A 10789-nucleotide genomic window follows, 5' to 3' on the forward strand; every position below is an offset into this window, starting at 1 on the left:
TTTGTATATATGTGTTAACTGTCTAGTTAAAAGCTTCAAATTATGACGTTTCATCCTCCTTGGTTGCTTGCCCACCCTCCTCTTTTCACAATGCTTGTGCTTTGGACCTGAAGTTTGAAGAGATTGTCCTTGAGTCTCCAGCTAGAACAGGATTGTTTTGTCTCCACCACCCTGTGAAAAGATCCCAGTAACACAATATAAAGCTAAAGCAGCACACCAACACAGAACAGAAAAACTTAAAACCTAGGGAATTAGTGCTGGGGGTGCTGAGGACACTGTGCTGGGGTCAAGGAGAGACCAGACTGGAGATGCTGGGGCCACAGGGGACACTGTCCCAGCTGTGAGGGACCCAACATGGACACTGTATGCCAGATCCACGAAGGCTTTTGGCTGGTAACACTGGGGACCCCATGCTGGAGGTGTCGAGAACATGATTCCAGAACCATGGGGACCTTTTGCCTGTGACCCATGACAGTGGGGACATGCCATTAACTCAGGGCCCTGGCACTCAGCCCCTGTGCTGGACTGTAGGGACTGTGACAGCCATCTGGGGACCCAAAATGGTGACTATGTGGGACCACAGAGGGCTCTGCACCGGGTGCACTGGGGACCCTGAGGTCCGTGGAGGGGACCAAAAATGGTCACCCTGTGCTGGGGGGGCGAGGAGCTGCACTGGGGACACTGTGGACTCTGCACTGGGGACACTGGGGATACTGTTATTGTGCTAGGAACACTGTGGACCCTGCACTGAGGACGCTGGGGACACCGGGCTGGGCTGCGGGAGGGCTGTGACAGACAGGGAGGGGCCCCACAATGGTCACCCTGTGCTGGGGACACGGGATCCGCGTTGGATGGAGGGGTCACTGTGAGGGACACCCAGCACGGCCTCCCCTGTCCTGGGACAGCCACAACACCCGGCCCCGGGCCCAGCCCCGCGTCCCCTCACGGCGCTGCCCCGCCCCTCACGGCTCGGGGGGTGTCGGGGGGGGGGGGTCCCCGGCGGTGACGTCATGGCGGCGCCGCGGGGTGACGCGGTGCGGCGGCCCTGACGTCAGGCGCGGCCCCCCGGCAGCATGGCGGCCGTGCCCGCGCCGGCCGGCCCGCGCTGACATGGTGAGGGCCGGGGCGCGGAGGGGACGCGGGGACACGGCCGCGGCCGCGGGGGGAGCGCGCCCGCCGAGGGGGCGGGACGGGCCCGCGGCGGCCCGGGGCGGGGGAGGGGCAGCGGCCCTCGGTGTCCCACCGTGTCCCGGGGTCCCCCGGCTCGGGGCGGGGATGGGGCCGGAGCAGGAGGAGGGACCCCCGCGTCGCCATCGGCCGGGCATCCCCGGCAGCTCCGTGCGCAGTGCCCGTCCTGCTCCTCCATCCTGCTCCTCCATCCCGCTGTTCCCATCCTGCTCCTCCATCCTGCTCCTCCATCCTGCTTCCCAATCCTGCTGTCCCGTCCTGTTCCCCCACACTGTCCCTCCGTCCCTCTGTTCCCATCCTGCTCCCCCATCCTGTTCTCTCCCAGTTCCCCCATTCCAGTGTCCCCGTCCTGCTGGTCCTTCCTGCTGTCTCCATCTTGCTCCCCTCTAATCTGCTCCATCCATCCTCCCTCTCCCAACCTGCTCCTCCATCCCACTGCCCCCTAAATTATTCCTCCCGTCCTGCTCCCCCCATCCCACTGCCCACATCCTGCTGCCCCCAAACACTCCCCCCAACCCCTATCATTCTCCCTATCCTTCTGCTCCCCATAACTGCTTCCCCAAACCCACCGCCCCCAACCCTCTGTCCAGAACCAGCTCCCCCAGTTTGCTCCCCCCTCATTCCCTCCCTGTTAATGTGCTCCCCCAATCCCCTCCCCACCCCTGTCCCCCGTCCCTGCTGCCTGCCACCCCTGTGTCCCCAGGACCTCAAGGGCCAGTACTGGACGGACGATGACTCCGACGGGGACAATGAGTCCGAGGAGTTCCTCTATGGCGTGCAGGTGGGTGGTGGGACCCCGTGGTGCCACGGGGGGCTCAGGGACCCCCAGCCCGAGCCCCCTGCCAGGCCTGGGGAGGCTCTGGGTGTGACAGTGCTGTGCCACAGGGGACCTGCGCCGCCGACCTGTACCGGCACCCGCAGCTGGACGCCGACATCGAGGCGGTGAAGGAGATCTACAGCGAGAATGCCGTGGCCGTCAGGTGGGTGCCCTGCTGCCCTGCCCCGGGCACTGCCAGGCACAGGGGCATAGCTGGGCTGTGCCAGGATGTCTGTGCTGTCCCTGGGCACTCAGCTGTGCCATGCCTGGGTACCCAGCTGTGCTGTGCTATCCCTGAATACCCAGCTGTGCTATCCCCAGGTACCCAGCTGTGCTGTGCTATCCCTGAATACCCAGCTGTGCTATCCCTGGGTACCCAGCTGTGCTATCCCCAGTCATCCAGCTGTGTTATCCCTGGGTACCCAGCTGTGCTATCCCCAGGTACCCAGCTGTGCTGTGCTATCCCTGGGTACCCAGCTGTGCCATGCCCAGGTATCCAGCTGTGCTATCCCCAGTCATCCAGCTGTGCTATCCCTGGGTACCCAGCTGTGCTATCCCCAGGTATCCAGCTGTGGTGTCCCTGAGTACCCAGCTGTGCCATCGCTGGGGTACTCAGCTGTGTTATCCCTGGGTATCCAGCTGTGCCATGCTCAGGCATCCTGCTGTGCCATCTCTGGGACACCTGGCCATGGTATTACCAGAACATCTGGCCACAGCATCCCCAGGCATCCTGCTGTGCCATCTCTGGGACACCTGACCATGGCATCCCCAGGGCACCTGGCTGACATTGCTCAGACATACCCTCCCCAGCTCACTGGCCACAGCGTCCCCTGGGCACTTGGCTGTGCTGTCCTTGGGCACTCAGACATGGCATTCGTGGAGCATCCAGCTGTGGCAGCCCCAGGCACTCATTTGTGCCATCTTCAGACACCCAGCTGTGCCATCCCTGGGCACCCAGCTGTGCTGTATTCAGGGCACTCAGCTGTGGCAGCACTGCGTCACCTGGCCATGGCATTGCCAGACACCCAGCAGTACCATCCATGGGTTACTTGGCTGCGCCATCCTCAGGCATCCAGGAGTGCCATCCCCAGCACACCTGGGCAGGCCATTCCCGGGTACCTGACCATGCCATCTTGGAGCACCCAGTAGTGGCACCCTTGCATAACCAGCTGTGCCATCCAGCTGTGCCATTCCCAAGGCACTCAGCCGTGGCACCCCTAGCACACCTGGCCATGCCACCCCCTGAGCACTGGCTGTGCTGTCACACTCCCAGGTTCACATCCACATTCAGGGCACTCCCCCCATGCACACACTTGATACGTGGGGAGCCACAAGTGCTATGTCCCTGTCCCACGAGCCTGCCCACCCTGGCACAGTGGGCACCAGGCCGCTGTTCCAGCACTGTGCCACCCCCCGTGCCACAGCAATGCCTGTCCTCACAGGGAGTATGGCACCATCGATGACGTGGACATCGACCTCCACGTGAACATCAGCTTCCTCGATGTGAGTCCCTGGGGTTTCCCCAGCACTGCTGGCATGGGGAGGTGGGCATAGGCACCCATGGGGGCTCCAGATGTCCCAGCCTGGGTGGAGCTCCCGTGGCTGTGCCAAAGTGTCTGTGCCCTGGCAGGAGGAGGTGGCGACGGCGTGGAAGGTGCTGCGGACGGAGCCCATCGTCCTCCGCCTGCGCTTCTCCCTGTCCCAGTACCTCGATGGCCCCGGTGAGTGGGCACGGGCGGGGTGCGGGGTCCCTGTGCCCTCAGGACAGGCACAGTGCAGCACCCATGGCTCCTCATCCTCCTCTCTGCCCACAGAACCGTCCATCGAGGTTTTCCAGCCGTCCAACAAGGAGGGCTTCGGGCTGGGTCTGCAGCTGAAGAAGTAAGAGCTGAAACATGGTGGGCACCCAAGGGTGGTGGGTGGGGTGGGTCACAGAGTCGCTGTTGTGCCCCAAAACTGGCCACGTGCCACATGTCCCCTTGCCACTACCTTTTATATACCACACAGTCCTCTGACAGGCTCACCGCCATCTGTGTGTGGGGAAGAGGAGGGGCTGGGGGTGTCATGGACCACCAAACACCCATGGGTGCTATCCTCCCTGTTTGCCAGAATCCTGGGCATGTTCACATCCCAGCAATGGAAACATCTCAGCAACGATTTCCTGAAGACCCAGCAGGAGAAGCGGCACAGCTGGTTCAAGACAAGCGGCACCATCAAGAAGTTCCGTGCTGGGCTCAGCATCTTCTCACCCATTCCCAAGTAAGGTCCCTATGCTGTCCCCACCAGCCCTCCATCCCCTCATCCTGGGTGAGGCCTGGCACTGTGCCTCAGTTTCCCCACTTGGATGCTGCTGCTCCCTACCAGATCCCAAGCAGGTGGAGGTTGCTCCCAACGAGTAGCTGATGGGTGGATCCAGCACTGGGTGATGGAGGAGCAGGGAATGGTGACAGACAGGTGCTCAGGGGGATTCTGTGCCTGCAGGTCTCCCAGCTTCCCTGTTATACAAGATTCAGTGCTGAAGGGCAAACTGGGCATCCCCGAGCCTCGCGTGAACCGCCTGATGAACCGCTCTGTGTCCTGCATGGTGAAGAACCCCAAGGTGGAGGTTTTCGGGTACCCACCCGCCAGCACCCAGGCAGGTGTTGCCCCCTTCAACATCCTGGTGGGTGCCACCCCGCCTTGGGGTTTGCTTTTCTCTTCTTTCCCCTTCCCAGGGGCTCCTCTGGGGTCTGATTGTTTATTTTGGGGTGCTGGGACCCCCATGGGATGGGGGGAGCCCCTGTAGGGTTTCTTGTCTCCAGTCTTGGGTGATCCTGGGGAGCTGGAGCCTGGCTGTGGGGTCCAGTGGGATTTTACCCCACTCGTGGTGCTGCATCCCTGCTGTGCCAGGGAATATTGGCATGTTGGGGGTCCTGCTGTGCCAGGGAATGTTGGCATGTTGGGGGTCCTGCTGTGTCAGGGAGTGTTGGCATGTTGGGGGTCCCACTGTGCCAGGGGGTGTTGGCATGTCAAGGGTCCCACTGTGTTGGGGGTGTTGGGATGTTGGGGGTCCAGCTGTGTTGGGAGGGGGTTGCCATGTTGGGGGTCTCACTGTGCCAGGGCACACTGGAATCTCAGGAGTTTTCCTGTGCCAGGGTTTTGGTGTGTTGGGGGTCCTGCTGTGCCAGGGTTTTGGTGTGTTTGGGGTCCTGCGGTGCTGGGGGGCTGGGGGTGCCCGTGCCATGCAGAGCTGGGGCTGTGTGGGAAGGGGGATAACGCAGCTGGCCCCACTCTGGTTCCATCGCAGGTCGGCGGCCACTGCAAGAACATCCCCACGCTGGAGTACGGCTTCCTCGTGCAGGTGAGAGTCCTGCATCCTGCTCATCCTCAGCCTGCTGCCCTCAGCATCCTTCCCCACTGTCCCACTTCCCACTTATCCATGTCCTGCTATCTGGAGCATTCTCCTCGCCACCCCATGTCCTGCTCATCCTTCTCCTGATGCCCAGAGCGTCCTTCTCCCTGTCCCACATCCCACTCAGCCCCATCCCATTGCCCAGAGTATCTTCCCCAGTGCCCCACATCCCACTTATCCCCACTCCACTGCCCATATCCTCCTCCCCGCTGACCAGAGTCCCACTCATCCCCATCCCACTGCCTGGAGCATCCCCCAAGCCCCGTGCCTGCAGCAGGGCCTGACTCCCTCCATCCTGCCCTCAGATCATGAAGTACGCAGAGCAGCGGATCCCGACGCTCAACGAGTACTGTGTGGTGTGTGACGAGCAGCACGTCTTCCAGAACGGCTCCATGCTGAAGGTGGGGTGGCAGGGCCAGGCCAGGTGCGGGCTGTGTCCCTGTGTCACCATCCCTGACACTCAGCACCCTCCTGTCCCCTCCACAGCCGGCCGTGTGCACCCGGGAGCTCTGCGTCTTCTCCTTCTACACGCTGGGCGTCATGTCCGGCGCGGCCGAGGAGGTGGCCACGGGTGCCGAGGTAGGGCTGGGCACGGTGTCACCTCCCCCAGTCCCCTGGGGGCTGGGCTGTCCCTTCAGTCCCTGCTCTGCCCCAAGGTGGTGGACCTGCTGGTGGCCATGTGCCGCGCTGCCCTCGAGTCCCCTCGCAAGAGCATCATCTTCGAGCCTTACCCCTCTGTGGTGGACCCCAACGACCCCAAAACTCTGGCCTTCAACCCCAAGGTAAGCTCTGGGGGGGGACAATGCTGCCCCACACCAGGGGGTGATGGGGAGCCCCAAAGACCCCTCTGATGGCCACTCCTCTCCTGCCCCATGTGCAGAAGAAGAACTACGAGCGGCTGCAGAAGGCCCTGGACAGTGTGATGTCCATCCGGGAGATGACCCAGGTACGTGGCGTGGTCCCGCAGCCCCATGTGACCTCCCCAGTGTGTGATCCAAGCTGGGAGTGGCATTTTGGTGCTGATCTCCATCTGCCCATGACTGGGTGGGTGCTAGGAGACCCACCTGCACCCCATCTTGCCTCTGCCAGGGGTCCTACCTGGAGATCAAGAAGCAGATGGACAAGCTGGACCCCCTGGCACATCCCCTCCTGCAGTGGTAAGGCTGAGGGTGCTGCAGCCCTCTCCTGCTGCCCCTTGTCCCTCCCACTGCCCCACATTCCCCAGGACATGGGATGGAGTGGGGGGCAGCCAGGTATCTGGGGCACAACCCTCTCATCACATTTCTTTTGGGGGGGTCACGAGCATCTAACGATCTCAGGGCAGATTGGGACCACCTTTTCTGACTCTCTTCTTCCTTCTCCTCTTCCTCCTCCTCTTCCCAAGGATAATCTCCAGCAACAGATCCCACATTGTCAAGCTGCCTCTCAGCAGGGTAAGGGGCCAGGCCAGGCTCCAGGTGGGGTGCAGGATGGAGGGTGTGGAATATGGGAGGTGGAATGGAGGGATACAGGAGATGGGATACAGGATGAGGCGTGTAAGGATATGGGACGGACAATGGAAGCGTCTGGGATGTGGGATGGATCCCTCAGGGTGGGGTTCTAGCCTGGGAGATATGGGAGTCAGGACAGGGATATAGGAAGGGGGATGTTTGACACAGGCTGTGGGATGAGGACAAGACAGGGATGCAAAGGACCCTTCTGGCAAACTTGGAGTCACCAAAGCCAGGCTGGGCTGGAACCCGGGCCCGGCAGCCGTGCATGATCTCTGTCTGTCTGTCTGTCCTCTCTCCTGCCGGCACTGCCGCTGCTCTTCCCGTTGCCCTGGTAGCAGCTGAAGTTCATGCACACCTCCCACCAGTTCCTCCTGCTCAGCAGCCCCCCGGCCAAGGAAGCTCGGTTCCGCACGGCCAAGAAACTCTACGGCAGCACCTTCGCTTTCCAGTGAGTTCCCAGGGCAGGGATGGTGGGAGCCCCCCGGGTGGGTGCCCTGGGGCTGAGGATGATGATGGCTGATGTGGGGCTGGCTCTTTGCAGTGGCTCTCACATTGAGAACTGGCATTCCATCCTCCGCAACGGGCTGGTCAACGCCTCCTACACCAAACTGCAGGTACCGAGCTGCTCCCTGCACCCAGCACACCCAGGGCAGCAGGGGGGCAGGGAAGGGGCAGGAGGGCAGGGAGGGAGCAGACATTGGGAAGTGCCAGGCTTCCTCCACTACCACTGTGCCTCAACTGTCGGGGTGATCCCACCATGCTCACCCTGGTATTTTCCTGCAAGCTGCATGGAGCAGCCTATGGCAAGGGCATCTATCTGAGCCCCATCTCCAGTATTTCCTTTGGATATTCAGGTAAGAGGCTGCCTGCACTGTCCAGTCCTGCCTGTGCTGCCTGGTCCTGCCTGTGCTCCCATTCCCACTCCCTGCATGGGCCTGGGGAGGTTTGGCATCGTGCTGGCTGGAGAAGCTGCTCAGGAGTGGCAGCATCCCATATCCATCCCACCACACCAGCCTCTTCCCAGCCAGGATGGGGCTTTCCCAAACTCCAAAGAGTCAAACCCTCAGCATTTTCTAGGCTTCAGAAGGTGCTGCACACACTTTTGGGGGGTTCCCAGGGCTCAGGAACACTGAGGGTGGCAATCCTTGTCTGTGGCATGTGTCCCTATGTCACTCCAGAGTGTTTCCTGAGAGACTGACAGTCCCTGCCTTGCTTCTTCCACAGGAATGGGGAAAGGGCAGCACCGGATGCCGTCGAAGGATGAGCTGGTGCAGCGCTACAACCGGATGAACACGATCCCCCAGGTGATGGGCCAGGGGACACCGGGGCAGGATGGGAATGGGGACATGGCACCCATGGGTGTTTGGGACAGGGTGGTAACACAGGCTGCTCTTCCCACAGACCCGCTCCATCCAGTCCCGCTTCCTCCAGAGCCGCAACCTGAACTGCATCGCGCTTTGCGAAGGTGAGGGGATGTGGGGGGATAATGGGGGGGCGCAGGCACCTCTGGGGTCACCAGGTGGGTGGAGGGATGGAGGGACAGGCCCTCTGTCCCCCATCCCACCTCCAACAGCCCCTTGCCCCAGCAGTGATCACCTCCAAGGACCTGCAGAAACACGGCAACATCTGGGTCTGCCCTGTCTCGGACCACGTGTGCACACGCTTCTTCTTTGTGTGAGTCCGGCTGTGCCCACCCTGCTGCCCCTGCGGGACCCCCGCAGAACCCCCCTGACCCCCTTCTCCTCCTGCAGGTACGAAGATGGCCAAGTGGGAGATGCCAACATCAATACTCAGGACCCCAAAATCCAGAAGGAGATCATGCGTGTGATCGGGACTCAGGTGTACACAAACTGATGGTGGCGGTGGCACCCTGGGACCCCCCGGGCACCGAGTGAGCCCCCGGGCAAGGCTGGGCAGGGGCCGAGCAGGTTTTGAGCCCCCCGGGCAGGGCAGAGCCGGGGCAGCACCAGCGGCTCCACCTGTACATAGGCGTTGGGCACCTGTGAGCACCAGGCAGGTTCAGCGGTCCCTTATCCCCTCCCTGTCCCCAACTCTGTGGCAGCCTGGAGAAGGAGCCGTGGGTCCAGCGTGGCTGGGGACGGCCCCTCCTGGCGTTGGCAGCAACGGCGTTTTTATCAACGATGAGAAACTGAAGCAAAAAAAAGTAACAAACAACCAAAACAAACCCAAAAACATAGGAAAAAAAAAAAGAGAAAAGGAATCAGTGTTTGTGGATTTAACTTGGAATTAAAGTGTGGGGTGTGGGAAGGGGATGCTGGGGAAGGGATGGGGGCACAGGGAGGGAATGGGATTGTGAAGAAAGGGGCACAGGAAAGGGATGGGATCACTGGGAGGGGATGGGATGGAGTCATGGGGAAGGAGTGGGATTTAAGGGAGGGGGTGGGAGTGTGAGGGAGGAATAGGGGCCCAGGGAAGGGACTGGAACCTGGGGGAGGGATGTGGGCACAGGTAAGGGATGGGATTGTGAGAAAACGGTAGGATTGTGGAGAAGAGGTGGGAAACAAGGGAATGGTATCTTGGGGAAGGGATGGGATTGAGGGGAAGGGTGATCATGCAAAAAGGAAAGGAATCCCTTCACAGGGAAGGGATAGGATTGAGGGGAAGGGATGGGATGCTGGGGAAGTGCCATAGAGAATTGATGCAGCTTTGGGATAGGGCTGGGAGGGAACTACTCCCCCATCACACAACGGGATGGTGCTGTGGAGGTGGAACACGATGGAGAAGGGATTGTGCCTCAGGGATGGGAACATGGGACTGCACAGAGCAGCCCCCCAGGCACTGGTGCTGCAGCAGAGATTCTAATGGGAAGGAACCTCCCAGGGACAGCATTTTGTTTCAGCCCAAGCCCATCCCAGTAATTCCATGGACACGGAGGCAGTGCCAGCACAGCTGCATCCTGCTACACCCAAACCTGGATAGAAACTCAGCAGAGATAGCCCAGAGGCTGCCAGGGCTCAGGGTGGGCAGAGGGGGCTGGGCACTGCTGGTCCCCACAGTCCAGGGGCTCTCCAGGTCAGTCACAGCAGCACAAGGCCATGAGTTCAGCCAAGATTTATGATGGAATTTAAGAACTGATCTAAGAATTATCCTGGAGTCACCCCCTGAGTCCTGACAGGTTCATTACACCAATGGGTTCACTCAGTGTCACTTACGGCATGTCCCTGTCCTCTGTCCCCCCTGGATCCCACCATCTGGCTATCCCCACGTGTCCCACACTGGCTGCTCCAAGTATCCAAGGGCCACCCAAACCTGGGCTGGTGGCTGTTCCCTCACCCCTGGCCCTGCCACCTACCCCTTGGTGGGGGAGTTGCTTAAATTTGTGGGGTTTGGGGATTTTTCCTCAAATAAAAAATAAGTCACTTTCCTGGGATCATGGCAGTCACTCAGCTGTACCCACAATGCGAAGGGCTATCTCATGGGACATGGCCACATCTCTCTGAAGCTCCTCTCTCTGTCCCTTGGAAAGATCAGTGAAACCACAGGGCTGTATCCTGTCCTGATTCCCTCTGCAGCCAGGGTGAATTCCTCCAAAAAATAGCAATTCCTGTGAAAAAGCAAATAAAAGAGATGCCTATGGTGCTCTCCCAGCTTCACCAAAGGCTGGTGGGTGCTCCAGCCCAGCAGGAGCTGAGCTGGCCATAAAGGGGGCCCGGGTGTTGTGTTTGGGGTGGACGCAGCAGCAATTGCTCCAAAGAACCAACCAAGGTGACGATTTTGACAAAATAAGTTTATTTCGCTTCACTTCATTGCGGCCGAAACCTCACATTTTTCTTTTTTTTTTTTTTTTAAGATTTTTTGGCTGAAAAAAAAAACCCAACCCAAAAATCCCCCCAAACCAACCCAAAATGCAAAGAACCACATCACTCCACCCTCTGCCAG

At 60.4% G+C, this 10789-nt stretch overlaps 1 protein-coding gene across 1 annotated transcript; it reads left to right on the forward strand.

Moving 5' to 3' along the window:
- Positions 1 to 1822: 1822 nt before the first annotated feature.
- Positions 1823 to 9037, forward strand: PARP6 (poly(ADP-ribose) polymerase family member 6). The gene is made up of 21 exons (XM_058811430.1): positions 1823 to 1969; positions 2074 to 2168; positions 3448 to 3508; positions 3636 to 3726; positions 3820 to 3886; positions 4115 to 4264; positions 4487 to 4667; positions 5292 to 5345; positions 5702 to 5797; positions 5883 to 5975; positions 6053 to 6178; positions 6277 to 6342; positions 6486 to 6553; positions 6781 to 6829; positions 7225 to 7337; positions 7431 to 7503; positions 7674 to 7743; positions 8114 to 8193; positions 8291 to 8354; positions 8479 to 8563; positions 8641 to 9037. Exons 1-21 carry the CDS (start codon positions 1823 to 1825, stop codon positions 8741 to 8743), a joined length of 1932 nt encoding a protein of 643 aa, XP_058667413.1. The 3' UTR covers positions 8744 to 9037.
- Positions 9038 to 10789: the final 1752 nt, after the last annotated feature.

Source organism: Ammospiza caudacuta, chromosome 10, assembly GCF_027887145.1.
Source record: "Ammospiza caudacuta isolate bAmmCau1 chromosome 10, bAmmCau1.pri, whole genome shotgun sequence".
NCBI classification, from domain to species: Eukaryota; Metazoa; Chordata; class Aves; order Passeriformes; family Passerellidae; genus Ammospiza; species Ammospiza caudacuta.

Excerpts from the sequence above, each read along its gene's own strand:
- PARP6 (XM_058811430.1), top strand. The coding sequence starts at position 1,823 with ATGTGCTCCCCCAATCCCCTCCCCACCCCTGTCCCCCGTCCCTGCTGC. Across the intron at positions 6,343-6,485 it reads CCATCCGGGAGATGACCCAG|GGGTCCTACCTGGAGATCAA; the intron begins GTACGTGGCGTG and ends TGCCTCTGCCAG. Across the intron at positions 6,830-7,224 it reads TCAAGCTGCCTCTCAGCAGG|CAGCTGAAGTTCATGCACAC; the intron begins GTAAGGGGCCAG and ends TTGCCCTGGTAG.